Here is a 19757-nt window from a genome sequence, read left to right as displayed (position 1 = left end):
GGTAGTCTCTGGGAAGGGGAGGGCACGGAGGAGTGAGAGGTCATCTGAAACTCTACTTCATCTGTGTTGTAACACTTCTTCCAGAAATGAGTCATGTATTATTTGTGTAATTAAAAAATACTTTAAAACAAAAATAAAAACAAGGGAGAGAGAGAGAGAGAACTACCTAAGATCACACCTCCAGTAGAAGCTTGATCCCTGGATCATCTCATTTCAAAACGCCCGCTCTCTCCACTGTACCCCACTACTTCTTTGTGGCTTTTATATTTTTTTCCTTCTGTGTCTTTTCTTCTTTTAGGTTGGTGCAAAGTTAATTGCAGTTTTTGCCCAAAGTAATGGCAAAAAACTGCAATTAACTTTGCACCAACCTAATATATCTTTCTCTTCTCTAAAACCTGATTTATCATCTTATGTTTATGTACTATATTTTGACGCAGGGTCCCTCCTTTCTTCTTTTATTTATGTAAATTTAAGGGATAAAGTGCAGGGTTTTTTTTTTTTTTTTTTCATGGATACATTGTGTAGTAATGAAGTCTGGGCTTTTATTATAACCATCACCTGAATAGTGTACATTGTACCCATTAATTAATTTCTCATCCCTCACTCTTGCCAACCCTCCCACCCTTCCCAGTCTCCAGTGTCTATTATTTCACACTCTATGTCCATGTCTATACATAATTTAACTCTCACTTACAAGTGAGAACAGGTGCTTTTTGACTTTCTGTTTCTCAGTTATTTCACTTAAGATAATGGCCTCTACCTCCATCCATGTTACTGCAAACGACATATTTTTTTTTTATGGCTGAGTAGTATTCCATGGTGTATATACCACATTTTCTTTATCAGTGTCATCCATTTTATAAGTTTCATCCATTGATGGACACTTAGATTGATTCTATGACTTTGCTATTGTGAATAGTACTGCGATAAACATACAAGTGCAGGTGTCTTTTTGGTAAAACGATTTCTTTCTTTTTTTTTTTTTTTTTTTTTTTAGTATGAAACGGAGTTTCACTCTTATTGCCCAGGCTAGAGTACAATGGCACAATCTTGGCTCACCACAACCTCTGCCTCCCGGGTTCAAGCGATTCTCCTGCCTCAGCCTCCTGAGTAGCTGGGATTACAGGCACCTGCCACCACGCCTGGCTAATTTTGTATTGTTAGTAGAGATGGGGTTTTACCATGTTGGTCAGGCTGGTCTTGAACTCCTTGACCTCAGGCGATCTGCCCGCCTTGGCCTCCCTAAGTGCTGGGATTACAGGCATAAGACACTGTGCCAGGCCAATTTCTTTTATTTTGGTTGAATATCCAGTAGTTGGATTGCTAAATCTTATAGTAATTCTATTTTTAGTTATTTGAGAAATTTCCATACTGTTTTCTCTAGAAGTTGCACTAATTTATATACATTCCCACCAACAGTGTATAAGCATTCCCTTTACTCCACATCCTTGCCCACATCTGTTATTTTTTAATTTTTTAATAATAGCTATTCTGGCTGCTGTACGATGATATCTCACTGTGGCTTTAATTTGCAATTCTCTGGTGATTAGTGATGTGGAACATTTTTTTCATATTCTTGTTGGCCACACGTGTGTCTTCTTTTGAAAAATATCTGTTCATGTCCTTTGCCCACTTTTCAATGAGATTATTTCAGAGGTTGTGAATTGATTGTAGATTCTGGATATGAGTCCTTTGTTGGATGCGTAGCTAGCAAATGTTTTCTCCCGATCTGCAGGTTGTCTGATTATTCAGTTAATTAATTCTTTTACTGACAGAAGCTTTCTAGTTTAGTTAAATCCCATTTGTCTATTTTTGGTTTTGTTGTATTTGCTTTTGAAGTCTTAGCCATGAATTTTTGCCTAGGCCAATGTCCACAAGTTTTTCCTAGGTTTTCTTTTAGTACTTTTATAGCTTCAGACCTTACATTTAAATCTTTACTATATCTTGCATTAATTTCTTGTGTATAGTGAGAGATAGGAGTCCCGTTTCATTCTTCAGCATATGGCAGTCAAATATTCCCAGTACCATTTATTGAATAGAGTGTCATTTCCCCAGTGTAGATTTTTGTCGACTTTGTCAAAGATCAGTTGGCCATGGGTATGTGGCTTTCTTTCTGGGTTCTCTATTCCATTCCACTGACCTATGTGTCTATTTTTATACCAGTGCCATGCTGTTTTGGTTGCTATAGCCTTGTAGTATAATGTGAAGACAGGTAATGTGATGGCTCCAGCTTTGTTCTTTTTGCTTAGGATTGCTTTGTCTACTCAGGGCTCTTTTTGCTTCCATATGAATTTCAGGATTATTTTTTGTAAGCAATGGCAACAATAGTCATTGCCATAGCAAAAGTAGCAAATATTTAACTTAACTGAATCCCTTCTCTTATCACATGTCTGTACATATAGTTGTGCTTCGTACAGGTATACTGAGTCGTAGTCACTTTATCTCCCTTTGACTCACGCTGAGAACACTTGCTCTGTCCAGGCACTACAGGGAAGCTCTGTCTTCTTTGTTGGCAATTCTAGTTCTTTCCCCAGTGCATTACAATTCTTTGCCTGGTCTGTTGGTCTAATTTGTCCCTTTCAAAACTTTGTAGTTTTCCAAGGAAAAGCTTGCTTCCTGAATGAACCACTGGTCAGGCAATTTCCTTTATTAAAACTTCTTTGTGAGGCTTTCTCATTCTTTACTTAAAAAGAGTGTGTGTCGTAAATTAATGGAGCACAGGCCAGTCATGGTAGCTCACACCTGTAATCCCAGCACTTTGGGAGACTGAAGCAGGCAGTTCACGTGAGGTCAGGAGTTCTAGACCAGGCTGGTGAAATCCTGTCTCTACTAAAAATACACTATTAGCCCGGTGTGGTGGTGGGCACCTATAATCCCAGCTTCTCAGGAGGCTGAGGCAGGAGAATCGCTTGAACCTGGGAAGTGAATGTTGCAGTCAGCTGAGATCACACCACTATACTCCAACCTGGGTGACAGAGCAAGACTTCCTCTCAGAAAAAAAAAAAAAAAGAAAGAAAAAAAGAAATGTAGCCCAAAAACGTGCTTTGTTGTGTGTGCAGAATTTTTTGTTTGTTTGATTGATTTGTTTTGTTTTAGTAGTTGCCAACATTCAAAAAGTAGAAGATTTTATGGAAAAATCTAGTCTTGTTCTTCACATATTTACAGTGGGCTGGAGTCCCACAGTGGCCACCCATGGAGACAGGGCATTAGTTTCCTGTTCACCATGGTCACGTGCACCCAGCTTAGTGCACACAGGCGTGTTCCTGCCTGGCGCCCACAGACAGCTGAATTTGGAGCACATGCTTTGTTGCTCCTCTGTTTGCCCCTCTCTGTCCATGAGGCTGTACGATTGCCTCTGCACATCAAGGTTTATTCCTTCTCTGCTCATAGATGTTATATTACTGGCTTATATTGATTTTATCCTAAAAGTGTTCTCAAAGGCTTACTACTGTTGATTAAGCCAAAACATTCACTATTCCCTCAACAAATAAAACAGTTAATCTGAGGATGTTTCTAAAACTTGATTTCTAGTGTTTTCTTTGCTCCTATAGAAGTTATTACACTTTTAAAATAACTTTTCATATTTGAAGAATAGAGATTCAGTTATTGCCTTATATCCAAATATGTTGTATCTTAGAGGAGGGAAGAGGCACCCTGTAATCCATGAGCATCTGACAAAGAACTTTTCTTATATGCAGACTTTTTCCTTTTTAAAGTCATGTTTAACCTTCCAAAAAAAAGAACCAAAAGTCAGCAATCTCCCATCAAATTACCGCCTAATTTGAATTTCATGTTATTTTATGACTGGAAAATGAATAAACTCATTTATAAAAATAATTTACCTTTCATGATTACATCTAATTGAATAACCAACAAAGTTATTGATTGGGGAGGTGAATTTTTAACAATTGAAAAAATTATTCGGAGACATTGAATGTTCAAGTTAGGTCTGAAATGGAAGAATTTATGATAGTGATCAAAGCCCTTCTTTACTTATTTTCCTCTCATTGATCATTAGATTTGTTTTGATCTCTACCTCTTCACCTCCATTCTAATTTCAGCTTTGATTATCTATGTAAACACTGATGTTTCAGTATTACTTTTCTTTCCATTTTGATGGACTATTCTAAGCTGGCCAACATTTTCTTGGCAGTTTGCATTTAAAGCAAAAGATTTCATACTAATATAGTTACAGTGCTTTGTTTTCAACTAAATTGGTTTTCAAAATTTCCCATCCACAATGGTTTACAAATCCTTTGAAGATAAGAACAGATGGCTTTGAATTAGGGCAAGGAAAAATTCCGTAAAACTAGATTTTCTAAGTCTGTGACCCAGACGTTTCAAGTCCTTATACTTGCAGGCTGCTGAGGATCGAAAAGTTTTAATGATACTTTTACCTACATAACAATATATACCAATATGTTTGTATTGTATATGAAACTCTGTATTATATCAAACACCAATCATAAAAGAGAATGTTCATTTTTCCAGCTGCTTAATTAAATAGGATGCTGTACTTCCAATATTCTTTATAAAGAAGACATACTCACACAAATAAAATGTCTTATAAACATATGAAAGAATGCTCAGCCTCACTTATAAATATGAAAATCCAATTGATATAGTATTAATTTTTTACCTGTCAGGATTATTAAGACCAAAAATGTATGGTAATATACATGCCAGTGAAGTTATGGTAAAACAGGTATTCTCCTACCTGTTTAAAAAAAAATCACTAAATAGCATTATTTACCAAAACTGTGTTTTTTTTTCTTTTTTTTTGAGCTGGAGTCTTGCTCTGTTGCCCAGGCTGGAGTGCAGTGACGTGATCTTGGCTCACGGCAACCTCCGCCTCCCAGGTTCAAGTGATTCTCCTGCCTCAGCCTCCCGAGTAGCTGGGACTACAGACATGCACCACCACGCCTGACTAATTTTTGTATTTTTAGTAGAGATAGGGTTTCACCATGTTGGCTAGGATGGTCTTAATCTCTTGACCTCATGATCTGCCCACCTTGGCCTCCCAAAGTGCTGGGATTATAGGCGTGAGCCACCACACCCAGCCTACCAAAATATTTTAATGCTCAGTTCTTTTGACCTACTGATTTAATTTTCTAGGAATTTATCCTACAGGTACATTTATACTTGGGGTCAAATACATACATACAAGAAAAATTTTATAATTGTAATTGCCTAAAATGGCATAAAATAAGCAACAATCTAGAGTTCCTCAGAAGGTTGAATATGGAGTTACTTAGCAATTCTACTCTTGGTATTTACCCAGGAGAAATGAAAACATAGGTCCACACGAAGATATAGATTAACATTTATAAAAGCATTCTGTATAACAGGCAGAAGGTAGAAACAACTTAAATGTCCATCAGATGATGAATGGGTAAATAAATGTGATGATATATGATGAAATATGATTCAGCCATAAGATAGCAATATTAATATCTGCTACAATATAATTGAACTGCAAAAACAACTAAGTGAAAGAAGCTAGTCACAGACAACCACATATTATATGATTCTCTTGATATGGAATCTCTGGAATAAGCCAATCTGTAAGAGACCAAAATTAGATTATTGGTTGCCTAAGGCAGCACAGCAAGGATTGGGGATAGGGATGGGGAGTGACTGCCAGTAAGTACAGCGGTTTATTTTTGAGGTAATGTGTATATTCTAAAATTAGATGATAGTACTGGTTGCACAACTGTAAATATATTAATACCATGGAGTTTTATATTTTAAACCAGTTTATTTATATGAATTATACTTCAGTAGTTATTTTTATAACCTAACTGACCAGCAATAATGAGACTGGTCACATAAAATAAGGTAAGTCCATGCAATGGAGAACTCCACTGTCATTAAAAAAGAAAAAAGAAAAAAAATGCCCAGATTGCTCTTTTTGTGCCAATATACAGCAATATCTTTTTTAAATTAAGTTAAGAAAGTGAAGTACAGAATAATGTATGTACCATGGTTCCATTTGTGTAAAAAAATACACAGAATATGTTTCTTGAAATATCCTTAAGAAACTAATAACAGCTGTTGTCTTTGAGGCTTATAACTACAATATGGGGGTCTAGAACAGGGGTTCTTCTTTTCATCATTCCCTCCTATATTTTCTTAAATGTTTTACTGTACAGCTATTTATTTTACAATTTGCTTTTTAAAATGAGTTTTCTTTTCTAAAGGGAAAAAGGACAAATGGAAAAGAAAATCAATCAGTGAAACATTAAATATGTGATACATGCAGTGTTGTCGGGCATACACAGGTATTGACAGTGGAGACCCACCTCAGAAGCTCACTGTTTAGCTAGGAAGAAAATGAATAAATAAATGAGAAAGTAATTTATGGCAATTTTAAATAAAATAAAAATGATCTGAGAAAACACATACCAGTGCTCTACGTACAAACAGAGAGCCTCTGAGCTAGGTGTTAACACCAGGGAATCACAGGACAGTCACACCTCACTTCAAAAGGGCAGGTAGTTTTTCAAAATCTTGCTTTTGACAGAATGATCAGATGTGTGGCAATTAGCATGTCATTTCAAGCACAGGTGACAGTTTAGAAAACTTCTAATAAAAGGTACTGAAGCATGATGATCCCAATCTCTCTGCACAGATGGAAATAAACATGTCCTATTGATTTTTAAGGAGCCTGCCCCATATAGAACACAACCGTGTTAGTTCCTAGAGTAATTCATAAGTAGCACTGCATACCTACTGCGTGCCTGGCAGACAGACATATTTTGAATTCTTGTAGCAACCCTGTAAGTTAAGAGTCAGTAGTCCCATTTTAATAGGCAGAGAAGCTAAAACCCAGAGAAGCGAAATAAATTACCCAGTATCTTACAGCTAATACTGGATGGGATTAGTAGTCAAACCCAGGCCTCAATAACTTCAGCACAAACATTCTTTCTGCCAATCTTTCAGATTCTCCCATTGAAAATTGTTTCTGGTGTGTTTTGGAGTGAAGAATCTGAAAGTAGTATTTGGTTGTTGTGGTACCTACTGGGGTAGATTTAGGGATTTAAACTTCTTCATTCTTGGACCATTCTAAGATTCTCGAAAAAACTAGGATTAGACATGACTAATTTGAGGAAAAAGTGGTTTCTGTTTGTTTATTGTTTTCTTTGCAGTTGATGGGAGTAGACTGTGGTGTATGAATGGGACAGCCAGATCAATTAGTAGCTAAGAAGAATAGGACCATTTATTAAGAACTACCATATCATGTGTCAGATGCTTCTGCAGAGTGTGTATGTGACCATTTCACAAATAAGAAAATGAAGACTTGGAGATGTCAAGCAACTTAACCAAGTCTTCATACTGAGTAATAAAAACTAGAAGGTTTATATAAAAGTGGTTGAATCTGAATTTAAAACTAAGCCTTTCATTCTTTATTTCTCCATGAGGCCATCCAAGCACTTTTAAGATGTAGAAGCAGCAAATGTAGGTTTTTGTCCCAAGAAGTTTGGCCATGAAGAAGAGGAATAAAATCAGCTGGTATCTAGGGTGGGGGAAGAGGTTAAAAAAGGATACTGTTGTGCTTCTTTAGAGTTAAAGATATCAGACCATATTTAAGATGGAAAGTGCATTGAAAAGATGAAACACACAGTTCAGAGCACATAGTAAGTGCTTAGTAAATGTTTCTTGCTTGATCCAATGAAGGAGTTAATAATAAAGGGAGTGGGTTGTACAAGGAAGCAGGCACTGATGGGAACTAAAATGCCCGTTAGTATGTGCAAGGAGGAATGCCATCTTTCCAGAGAATCTGGAGCAAAGGAAAAATGGGAGAGCAAGATATCAGGAGATTTTCAGTTAGAATGCAGGACAAGTGGGGATAGTCAGTTGGGGCATTCTCCATGTTCTTAGTAAAATAAAAGGTAAGGTCATCTGTAGTACATGAGGAAGGTAAGGGTAGGGTCCGGGGATGAAGGGAATTACAAACAACTTTTATGGGAAATGTGGTAAGATCTCAGTAAGACTGTGTTTAGTTTAGGTGTGAATGACTATACGTGGCCATGCAACCATAAGAGATTCCATTAAGTGTCCACCCAAATAGTTTTACAGACTACTTGGCACAGAGGTCACCAATATACTCTGGCAGCACCATGTGGTTGCTAGAGCTTTTCTTCTTGTTTGAGTGGGCAATGCTATGTACCTACACAGGCCCAGAGAAAATAAAAGTCTATATGACGAGTTGCCAGCTCCATGGCTAAAATCTGAGACAGAGGCTTAATCATCCTCAAATAAATAGATGATGAAATTAAATAATTTCCAAATGTCTTAAGTTAAAGTAACTTAGAAATGATTTTATTTGTGGCACCCCTCAGCCTTGTGTGATCATCTTTTATGTTTATGCAGTGCTTCAAACTTTTTAAGATGCTTTCACACGTATTAGCTCATTTCATCCTTAAACCCCTTTGAGATAGTTAGGGCTCGATCACTCCCATTTGACAGATGGAGAAACTAAATCACATGGAGATTAAGTGATTCGCCAAAGAAAAATAGCTCTTTGGTGATAGAGCTGGAGATAAAATCAAAGTTTTCTAATGCCTGGTCCAATTTTAAGATATCCCAAGAGAGCCAGAATTAGAAATGCGAAGTCTAGGGTCAGGGTTTTGTGGCAATTGGGAGCAGCAATACAGTGTAATGTCTTTGGTGTTGTAAAGGAATCCATGGATTTAAAAAGGAAGTTGAGAACCAGATCACCACATGTTCCTTATGACCCCTCGGGACATGAAGAGTTTAAGTACCTTCTTAGTCAAAAGTCACAAACATCAGAATCTACAAGGTAGATATCCTAAGTCTTCATAGATTTTTGTTACCAGAATGTTGTAAAAATATCTAGAACCAGCATTTTTGACCAGCAGAAATACATAAAATGCAAAGTTTGTGAAGTAATACAATTTCCATTTCGCATGAGTATACCACCACCCTGGTTGGGTCCTCTCTATTCATTTCCACCTCTTCTCTCCCAACTCCTTCTTTCACTGCCCTCAAATCCACTTTTCTATTTACAGAGTTTTAGTTTCTGACAAAATCTCACCATTTTGGGTAGCCTGTATTTCAGTGAACCTGGAGCCATTCTTCAAGGCAGGGCCAGATAACCACTGAGCACTCACCAACTCATGGAGGTCTCTCCTGGTCATTTCCTTGTGGTAAAATGGCCCCGGTGCTCCACCCATTCCAGCATGCCTGAGCAGAGGAACATAACTTGTGCAAGATCTCTTCCAAACTTCCAAAATTAAAAAGGATGAAAAGTTTAAATCAGAGGTTATTAACTTCCCAGATTTTTAAGAATTGTTTTTGTGTTCTAGAAGATATTGCAATTTCACTCCCCATTATTCACAATTCTCCCCATTTTTCTGTAACCAGTATAAACTGTTCCTTAATAAAAATATAGTCAATTTTCCTTAATTTTGTCATTAGTCACTCAAGCTCCCACTTGAGTGATTAGCAAGATGCCTATTATGTCCTTCTTGAAGCCTTGATCTCCTGTTAGAGTACCCAGAGCACAGTTCCTCTGTCTGTCTCAGGACAACAGTGGGTAGTAGGTTGCAAATTCATCTGATTAGCTCATTGCTGCTGAACCATCCTGCACTGTCCAGAAGACCAGCTCTGCCCACCGCTACAGGGACTCATATCCCTGCACAATCCTGTCATTCTTTGAGGATAACATTCCACATGGTCTTTTCAGTTCCAGTACTTTCAAATCACAGGTATCTAGGCAATCCCCCCTGAGCTTTGGGAGATGAGATCCATAAGTAGATCAGAGTTTTAGGTGTTAGCTCTCAAATTGCACATCCCTAATTCGTAATGCCAGCTGAGGTCTAAACCTGTTGTTCTTTCCTCTTATTTCATGTCTTCTAAGTCCTTTTATGCTATTTCAAACTTCCCCGATTTCAGTTCTTGAGGGTTTTTTTTTTTTTTTTTTTTCCAGCCAGCTAGTATCAGTCATTCATCTTTAAGAAACTATTTCTTACTAGCTTGAATGTTTACATCTCTGCTGTCTGGTTTCCAAAATCAAATTCTAAAGCATCTGAATTTAGCATCCAGAACACCCCAATATGTGAGCCTTACAGTCTCCAGAGCCAGGTCTTTCCTGCATTAAACTGAAAACACTCATAAAATAACACTAAGAGGAAAAATACAAATCAAAAAGCTGAACTTACACCCAGATTGTAGGACAATTTGCTAATGTGTCTATTTTAACTTACTAATAATTTTCATTTAATTACCTTGAGAAGCAGTAGAGCATAGCAGAAAGTGCATAGACATCATAAAAAATTGACTGGAGTTCAAATTCTGGCCAAGTTTGAACCCCACTGCTACTGCTTACTAATTCTCTGAACTTGGGTAGTTTTCTTAACTATCAAATGGAAACTAGATAATAACATATACCCCCATAGGGCTGTTATACAGAATAAATAAAATTACATATGTAGAATGACTAGTATGGTACTTGCCAAAAATTGTGTGATTAATTAATATTATTTAATATCATTACTCCCAGATATTTTTATCTTTATTGTTTCTATTCCTTTACTCATTTTACTGCAGTTCAATAGTCATCCCCTTTCTTTCCATCAGAATAAAAACATATTTTTACTTTTGAGAACGTTAATAGTTCTAATTATATTTTAGTACACTTTATAAAGTCCAGATTGAGATTTTAGAGTCAATCATTAGATTCTAATGTCAATCGTTAGACATTAAAGTAAGTCTAACTGGTTTTTTCCTCCAGAAAAACTAAGATGCTTTTCCTTAGAATTATTTTGTATACATGCAAATGTATTCCTAGCAGTATTTGAAAGTGACCACACGTTTTGCAAAGCAAAGTGTTTCACTGCCACATACTAGTGTAACATAGGAAGACTTTAGCATATGTTCTCCCAAGCTTGATGAGGAAGAGCATGCTCAAACAATTAGTTTAGTGCCTCATTACATCTTTCAAATTATCTTTGACAATTTTCCAAAACTACTTTTTCTTTAAAATCTAACCAGTCCTTTTCCATCTCTCGCCCTGCTTCCCGCTGGTTTGCTGCATTCTCAGGTGAGCCCTACTCTGCTGGTGGCGAGACCACTGCCGGCAACTCAGGGAGGACCCCCTTCTAGTTCCAAGTCCGGTAGAAGAGCAAGCACACCCCTTCCTGGGTTGCTCAAGTTATGATAACCGCAGAAAGGAGAATAGATGTCCAGTAAGCAGAACCACAGAGGGCCCCCAGGTGCCTCATCAGAGTCTCATAAGCCTGTGTAAAGTCAGAAAGCCTGGGTTTGGGGAAGTCAGTTTTCAGTGTTTCTAATTCAAAGGTCTCACCATTCCCTAAACCAATTCTGTATCTTCTCACGTGTTGGCCTTAAGTTACCGTCCCAGGGTAATGCCTCTTGCTTGTCGAAATCTTTTCCATGAAAGGATAAGTCATAGATGGCTAATAAATATTTTTCTCTCTATTTGGATGACTTATTAATATCTACTCACAGAGGTGTATTCTCTTTGGGTACAGCTTTTAAATCATTTATGAATCTACTGAAGCATATTATTTATGAATTAAAATAACTGGATGCCATTTTCATCTGTCACATTCACTAGAATTTTTAATGTTTATTCTATGATGAAAGAGACATGTCAAATTGGTAAGTAATAGCTTATCAGACAAATGGTGCAGAACATTTGCTAAAGGATTTAGGAGCAACAACAACCATAAAATTAAATCTCTATCTCACACCAAACTCCAAAATAAATTACTAATAGTTTTAAAGAGTTAAATGTAAAAAAAAAAAAAAAAAAAAAAAAAATGGAGCCACAGCGAAGTAGGAGAAAATATACTGTTTATAATTATCTGTTCTCAAATTAGGGAAGGCCTTCCTAAAGATAATGTGGTGACAGAAATTATACACGAAAGGATTGATTGAATAGATTAGAGGAAAAGTCTGATATATCCCAAAATTTTTATTTTAGTTAGGACAAAAATGAACCGGATTCAACATTTCTAATGTAAATATCTTGAGTTGGAGTTTTTTATTCATGAGATTTACAGGGGAACTAATTCTGTCTACCTCCATCCCCAAAAACTAGCTGCAAAAGCAGAGCTATTCCTGTGGGAACTGTTCCTGGCCTGGAGGGTCTGGAGTCTGCAGTGCAGAGCCTGAGCAGTTTTTAAGACTCCAGGAAAAAGGGAAACACCAGGGTGAGGTCAGAGAATGAAGAGAGAGGGCAATATAGTCAGCAATTATCCTAAGTGAAGAGCTTTGGCAAGAGGGAGAAATATCTAAAAGAAATTAGGAATGTGTTTGTGTCATACACTGTGTAAAACCTTAGCATTACCCTTGTAAAGAAATTTACAGTGAAGTGCCGTATTTTTTTTTTTGAAGTTTGTAAAGAGGTTTTATTCATTGTGTTATATTTTTTAATGTATAGACAGACAAAAGCAGGATCCAAAGCAGCCTAATTACATTGAGGTCCAGTTAAGAAACAAAAAGACTAATATCCTTAATAAAAATATTTTAGAAACCAACAAAAGGAAAATACTAATTTTGAAATAGGCAAAGTATTTGAATAAATAATACAGTTAAAAGGAGGCTGGGCGCGGTGGCTCACATTTGTAATCCCAGCACTTTGCGAGTACAAGGCAGATGGATTACAAGGTCAACAGTTCAAGACAAGCCTGGTCAACACAGTGAAACCCTTTCTGTACTAAAAATACAAAAATTAGCTGGGCACAGTGGTGGGCATGGTGAAATCCTGTCTCTACTAAGAACACAAAGAGAACCCCGTCTCCAATAAAAATACAAAAATTAGCTGGGCATAGTGGTAGATGCCTGTAATCCCAGCTACTCAGGAGGCTGAGGCAGGAGAATCGCTTGAACCTGGGAGGCAGAGGTTGCAGTGAGCTGAGATCACGCCACTGCACTCCAACCTGGGTGACAAAGCTAGACTCCCTCTCAAAAGGAAAAAAAAAAAAGGAAAATTGTTATAAACATGAAAAAAGACCTCATTTGTGCTCAAAGGCAGGTAAAATTAAAACAAAATGTTTGTTAAGATATTATCCTCTTTTCCTCTCAGAAAATCACCCCAAAATGAGAAAGAAATTAAAATTCCACATTTAGGAAAACAAGGCAACCTGCGTAATTCCAAAGTCCTATATATGAAATCAGAAAGTCAATGGAGGAATGCGTGAGAGGAAGAGGATCAAAGCAAAGAGGAAAGATATAGAAACAACTGATTCTAGTCACTATTTAGCAGATAGAACCTAGGAATTTTTTAGGTACCAGCAACAATATGCTGATAAATGTTTAACAACCAGGAAAAACTCTGTGTGTTATGCATAGATACATACATGTAATATATTTTATTGATGTAAAAGATGAATAAGACCAGGCACAGTGGCTCACACCTGTAATCCCAACATTTGGGGAGGTCATGGCAGGGGGACTGCTTGTGCCCAGGAGTTCAAAACCAGCCTGGGCAACATATCAAGACCTCATCTCTACAAAAAGTTTAACATTTTTTTAAAAACTTAGATGGGCATTGTGGTGCACGCATGTAGTCCCAGCTACTCAGGAGGCTGAGGCAGGAAGATCCTGAAAGCCCATGAGTTTGAGCTTACGGTGAACCATGATGGAGCCACTGCACCCCGGCCTGGGTAGCAGAGCAAAATCCTGTCTCACAAAAGATATATAGCACACAACATAGTAATAATAATAAAATAAACATACTCTTTTTTGAAAATTCCATATAGCCAGTTGTTAATTTTTGCCAAATTATTTTATCTGCAGCCAACTATTGTTGCAATTAACAATCTTCTTTTTGAAGATTTGTCTTAATTCATGGTATTGTTTGCTTTGCTTCTTAGGTACTAGCAAAGGCCAGATGTCTTACTCAACAACTTCTCCGCCACTACCTCCACCATCCCATCCGGCCAGCCAGCCACCATTGCCAGCATCTCACCCATCACAACCACCAGTCCCAAGCCTACCTCCCAGAAACATTAAACCTCCGTTTGACCTAAAGTAAGCAAAAGATTATCTTGCCATTTCTTTCCCCGTCTCTTGCCACAGATTTTCAAACTATGCTTGGTTGAATGCTGAGAGTTCCATGGGAAACTTCTGGGTCTACAAAAGTGGGCAGCTGGCAGGGAAAAGAGCTGGCCAAGCTGACAGTGCAAATACCCCTAGAATTGCTCAGTTCTGAGTCATTTTTATTTATCTGTTTTATGTTGGGTTTCCCCTTAAGAGTTTATTTGAAGAAAATTTCCACTGTTTTTTAAAAAATTCTGAAGCTGTCTTGAGAACCACCAACTCCTCCACTATCATGATCACCACCAGTCCATCACCATATTTTTACTGACTGTTTATGATGTGCTAGGAATTTTACATATATCATCTCTATAACCTTATTGATTAGATAGTATCATCATTATTTCACAGATAAGGAAACGGAACTTTAGCTCTGCAAAGAAGCCAGGTAACTTCTCCAAGATCACAAAATAGTGTAGAATAAAAATTTCAACCAATGTTAGTCTGAATCCAAAGTAAGTGTGCTTTAAACTACTATGCTAAATAGCCTCCTTTAATTAAAAAATAATACAGATTTTCTCTCACCCATCAGACTTTTTGGGTGGGTGTTAGAATCTAGGAAACTTTTTTTCAAGCCTGCTTTTGCTTGAATTTTCTTAGATGGTATTTTTCAGAAATGTCAGCACTGTAGAGATTGCTATGCATGGGCTCTTTACCTACCCAGGGTTTAATAGAATAGTTGGTAAAGGGGAAAGCAAGTGGTAGGTTGGAATAAAATGGAATGTCATTTTAAGAAGAATGTTCAGACAACAGCAAGCATAAATCCTTAAGACAAAATGGACTAGATACTCCCTTTCTTCTCGTAGAAAGTTGCTTAACATGATTCTCCTTTATCACAAATAGGTTATATCTCAACATATTTGTACAATTTGGTTTACCTTCACTTAAATTCCCCTACTGGATTGATGTTCCTTACAACAAAAGTACTTAATACCCATAATCCATGTAATGGAAACTGTAAATAACAATATTGGATTGACAGATTCCCTGAAATGCTTGGTGACTACAATTTAGGGAAAGGATAGAAAACATATTTGTCATGCAAGAATGCCATCATTTTTTAACTTTAATATGCTTTCTTGGGGGTTTAAGGATAGTAAGTAGAAGATGCTAGAGCAGCTTCATGGCTATTATCTTATATATGACCTGCGTTGTGCATTTATATTAACCGCACACTCTTCCAGGCATTTGAATTTATGGATGTCAGTTTAAAGCCTCTAATCCTCCATGATATCTAGCCACTTTGTTTTTTCAAAGGGGAAAATGTGTATAGTGAAAGACTTGCAAGCTGCCATCAGAAAGCTCAAGTAAATTCCACAGTGAAGCAATCTCTGGGTTAGAAAATTTTCCCCAAGAAGGGGAAGCTAGAAATGCGTAGAGGAAATGAAATCAAAATGGGCCTTGATGTTCAGGCTCAAAAGCTTATATTTCACATGAAGAGGCAATGTACAGGGTAGTCTGTAAGAAGAATTGTGAAAGATATAGGTGTTTCTGTGCTTCTCACAGCACCAGTCCTCAAAACACATACAGGGGTATTTCCCAAACATTCCCTCTGCCAACCTGCAAGCATTCCTCCGTTTTCTAATCAAAGACCACTCTCAGGTCAAGATTTAATAGATTTCCTTTACAGTCATGCAACAAGTATTTTTTGAGTCCCTACATTGTGCCTTTGTAATAGGAGTTCAGGGAATATTAGTAAACAAACAAAGACCCCTGCAAAGCAGGGACTAAAGAAATGAAAATAATAAACAGGGCTGGGCACCGTGGCTCACGCCTGTAATCCCAACACTTTGAAAGACAGAGGTGGGAGGATCGCTTGAGTTCAGGAGTTTGAGACCAGCGTGGGCAAAATAGTGAGACCCTGTCTCTACTATGCATTTAAAAATTAGCTGAGCATGATGGTGCTTGCCTGTAGACCCAGATACTCAGGAGGCTGAGCCAGGAGAATTGCTTCAGCCCAGGAAGTCGAGGCTGCAGTGAGCCTAATTATGCCACTGCACTCCAGCCTGGGTGATGGAGCAAGACCCTGTCTCAAAAATAAATAAGTAATAAACAGGTAAAGTATATGGTATTAGCACTTGATACTTCCTAACATATTTCCTAAGGGAAAACAGAGCAGAGGTAAGTGGTGGAGGTGGAGTGTGAGGGTGGCATTGGGGACAACATGTTGCTACTTGAGAGAGGCGAGGGTAGCTTCCTATATATTTATACTTTTGCACCAACCTAATAGAAAGTGATACTTGAGCAAAGATTCAAAGGAAGTAAGGGAGTTAGATGTAGGAAGACTGTTCTAGGCAGAGAGAGCAAGGAAAGGAACAGTAGGGAAACAGTCAGCTCATTTAGGGGCTTGTAAGCCATGACAGAGACTGCAACCCTTATCTTAAGTGAAATGGGAACCAATTAAAGAGCTAGAGCAAAGCAGTGATGTTTTCTGACTTGTGCTTTATAAAAATCACCTTAATGGATATGCTGAGAAGAGACAGTAGGTAGACAATTGTCAAAGCAGGGAAACCAGTTAGTCAGATATTACAGAAATGCAGGCAAGATATGCAGTAGCACTGACCATGTTGAGAACAGCGGAGGTGGTGAGAAGTGTCCATATGTTGGGTGTATTTTGAAGGGAGAGACAAAAGAATTTGGATTTAGGGTATTAAGGAAAAAGGGGGATCTAGAATGGGTGGTTCCAGTGTTTTTGGCCCAAGCAACTATAAGGATCATGCGTCTGTCAGCCCAAGTACCACCGTGAGGAGGCTGAGGATGTCAAAGGATGAAGATGTTAAAATTACGGCACATCTAAAGATCTCAAGAATTTTTATTTGCACATCTAAAATCGAGCAACACTTTGTTCCATAAAATAAAGTAAGTGTTCCAATGAGTGAAGCAGATGAGGTTGGCTTTATAAACAAAAAGAACTGAAGAAAGCAGACACAAAGAACAAAAAGTAGATTAGTCATTTTAAAGTTACTTTCCTTGTAAGGCAGGTACAGGGAAATAGAACAATAGAAAGATGATGGATTGGTTAACATCAGGTTACTTCAGGTCTCTCTTTGTTGTAAAGATTAAAACAGAGCTTCATTATTATGATAGAAGGTGAAAATTGGCCTCTTCGGGCAACTAGGCCGTTCTCTCTCTCTCCTGATTTCCCAAAAGGCCAGATAACAACTCAGTTTCCGTTTGGTGAGCATGGGTGATTCCATTTTGATTTTTAGTCGGTCTTCTGGGGTGCAGTGCAGTAATTTAGTCCAAAAAAATGGCCTCCTAGATTTTGTTTAACAAAGGTGAGCAAGTTTTGTTTAACAAAGGTGAGGAAGATCTGGAGGTCATGGCTATGTTAAGTTTGAGGTACCTTTTAAGCATTCACTTGGGTAAGAAGTGGAGAGTTTGGGAGAGAGTTCTGGGTTTAACATAGGGGAGAAATAGGAATATATTCCACACTGAAAGTCGTGAGGCTGGTTAAGATGACCAAGGAAGGGAGTGAAAACAGGGAAGAAAAGAACTGAGCTCTGGGGCACTGTAACTCTCTGAGGCCTGGTAGGAGGAGAAGGGGCAAAGGAGAATAAAAGGAATAAGCAATAAAGCAGGAGTCCTGGAAGCCCAGGAAAGGAAGCATCCAAGGAGGAGTCAGTGAGCAACTGTGTCAGGTGCTGGTGGAGGCCAAAAAGTGAGGACTGTGGAGGTCAGTGCAGGGGAAGTTGTCAGGAGTGGTGGGGATACAAGGCTGATTGAAATGGCTTTAAAAGAGTATGAATGGAGAGGAATTGGACAGAGAAAATATATACAACTCCTTTACAAAAAAAGGGAAACCAAAGAAATGGGACAGTAACTGATGGGAGAAATGAGATCAAGAGTCTTCTTAAAGATGGTAATGACAGCACATTTGTAGGCTGATGGGAAAGATCCAGTCAAGCGGGAAAAATGGTAAGGGTGGAGAGAGGGGAGAATTGCAGGAGCCGAGCGTTAGAGCAGCGGGGAGCAATGGCTTCCCTAAGGTTTACAGTTCTCCCTAGGGCGTGGAGTGGAATCTCTAACTGGGATCAAGGAAGGAATTTCAGAAGACAGGGTGGACTTTTTCATCTGCAGCATGTTCTGCCTACTCCTAAAGCTGTTCCCAGAAGTAACTTGCAATCATATCATTCAGGTCAGGATGTTTTAAGAGTGTAAAAGAGTCTAGACAGGTGAGAATCAGAAATCCTAAATAACTAAAAAATAAAGTAGTTGAGGCCAAAGTTATATTGTATTTTAAATTGTGTTGTTTCCCCACCTAGTGGTCAGAAATCAGTGTGTTACATTTTCTGCTATTTTTACTCAGGCATTTGAAGAGAAATGAAATGGGTCAAAAGAGCATGTTTATTATTTTTAATGTTCAAATCAACATCTTTTAGTGTAATATATTTCTTGGTACCTTTTTAAATTATAATTTTAACATCATAATTTTTCATATTAAAACAGAATCAATGGTTGAGTGTTTTGGCATATCAAACAAATTACATGGTTTTTTTTTTTTTTTTTGAGACGGAGTCTCACTCTGTCGCCCAGGCTGGAGTGCTGTGGCCTGATCTCGGCTCACTGCAAGCTCCGCCTCCTGGGTTCCCGCCATTCTCCTGCCTCAGCCTCCCCAGTAGCTGGGGCTACAGGCGCCCGCCACGTCGCCCGGCTAGTTTTTTGTATTTTTTAGTAGAGACGGGGTTTCACCGTGTTAGCCAGGATGGTCTCGATCTCCTGACCTCGTGATCCGCCCGTCTCGGCCTCCCAAAGTGCTGGGATTACAGGCTTGAGCCACAGCGCCCGGCCTTACATGGTTATTAATAGTAATGAGACAGGAAAAGTGAAGTAATAAAAAATAATAAATAATGGGAAGTGACTAAGGTAAGAAAAGGAAAACTTTAGAAGTTCTTACCCTGAAGTCACTCATAGTTAGTTTAAAGGGTTTTTTGGTTTCTGTTTGTGTGCATGTTTTATTTTTTGTCTGTAAAATTGGAGGAAAAGTAAGAATTTACCATTATAACCTTTTTATTGATTAGAGATGCTTAAAATGTTCTGAAACTTGAGACTTGCCATATCAGTGGCCCGCTGCCAGATAGTCTTCTGTCACACCAGTTGGAAAGTGTTGGCTTAAGCAAGTCAGTTTTCAAATTCCTCATGGGTTAAATATAAGAAGACATGTTCCGGAGAAAGGGTTGCAAGATTTTACTCCCAGTAAGTCAGGTATAGAACAAAGTTTAATGTGTCATGTAGATTTCTTCCTCCTTCTTAAAAAAAAAATTCTGATAATTAAAAGCTAAATGCATGAATAGCCAATAAAGTATAAAGGCCAGCTGGGCATGGTGGCTCACGCCTGTAATCCCGGCACTTTGGGAGGCCAAGGTGAGCCAATCACATGAATCCAGGAATTCAAGACCAGTTTGAGCAATATGGTAAAACCCTGTGTCTACAAATATACTTCTATATTTGTATATTTATATATTGATATATATATTATATATACATTATATATGTATATTTATATATATATTATATATATAAATATATATATAATGATAAGGGTGGAGAGAGGGGAGAATTGCAGGAGCTGAGCATTTGAGCAGAGGGGAGCAATGGCTTCCCTAAGGTTTACAGTTCTCCCTAGGGTGTAGAGTGGAATCTGTAATTGGGATCAAGGAATGAATTTT

At 38.0% G+C, this 19757-nt stretch overlaps 1 protein-coding gene across 7 annotated transcripts in view; it reads left to right on the top strand.

Annotated features, from left to right (window-relative positions):
• The window catches only part of FYB1 (FYN binding protein 1), a 169842-nt gene that overhangs the window by 105958 nt on the left and 44127 nt on the right, over positions 1-19757 (top strand). For all 7 annotated transcript variants that reach the window (XM_030927925.1, XM_010367654.2, XM_010367653.2 and 4 more), the window contains one exon: positions 13866-14022. In XM_030927925.1, the coding sequence (XP_030783785.1) occupies positions 13866-14022 (157 nt within the window). The remainder of the gene's footprint in view (positions 1-13865; positions 14023-19757) is intronic.

Source organism: Rhinopithecus roxellana, chromosome 3 (genome assembly GCF_007565055.1).
Source record: "Rhinopithecus roxellana isolate Shanxi Qingling chromosome 3, ASM756505v1, whole genome shotgun sequence".
Classification (NCBI taxonomy): Eukaryota; Metazoa; Chordata; class Mammalia; order Primates; family Cercopithecidae; genus Rhinopithecus; species Rhinopithecus roxellana.
This window is presented reverse-complemented; position numbering and strand designations above follow the sequence as displayed.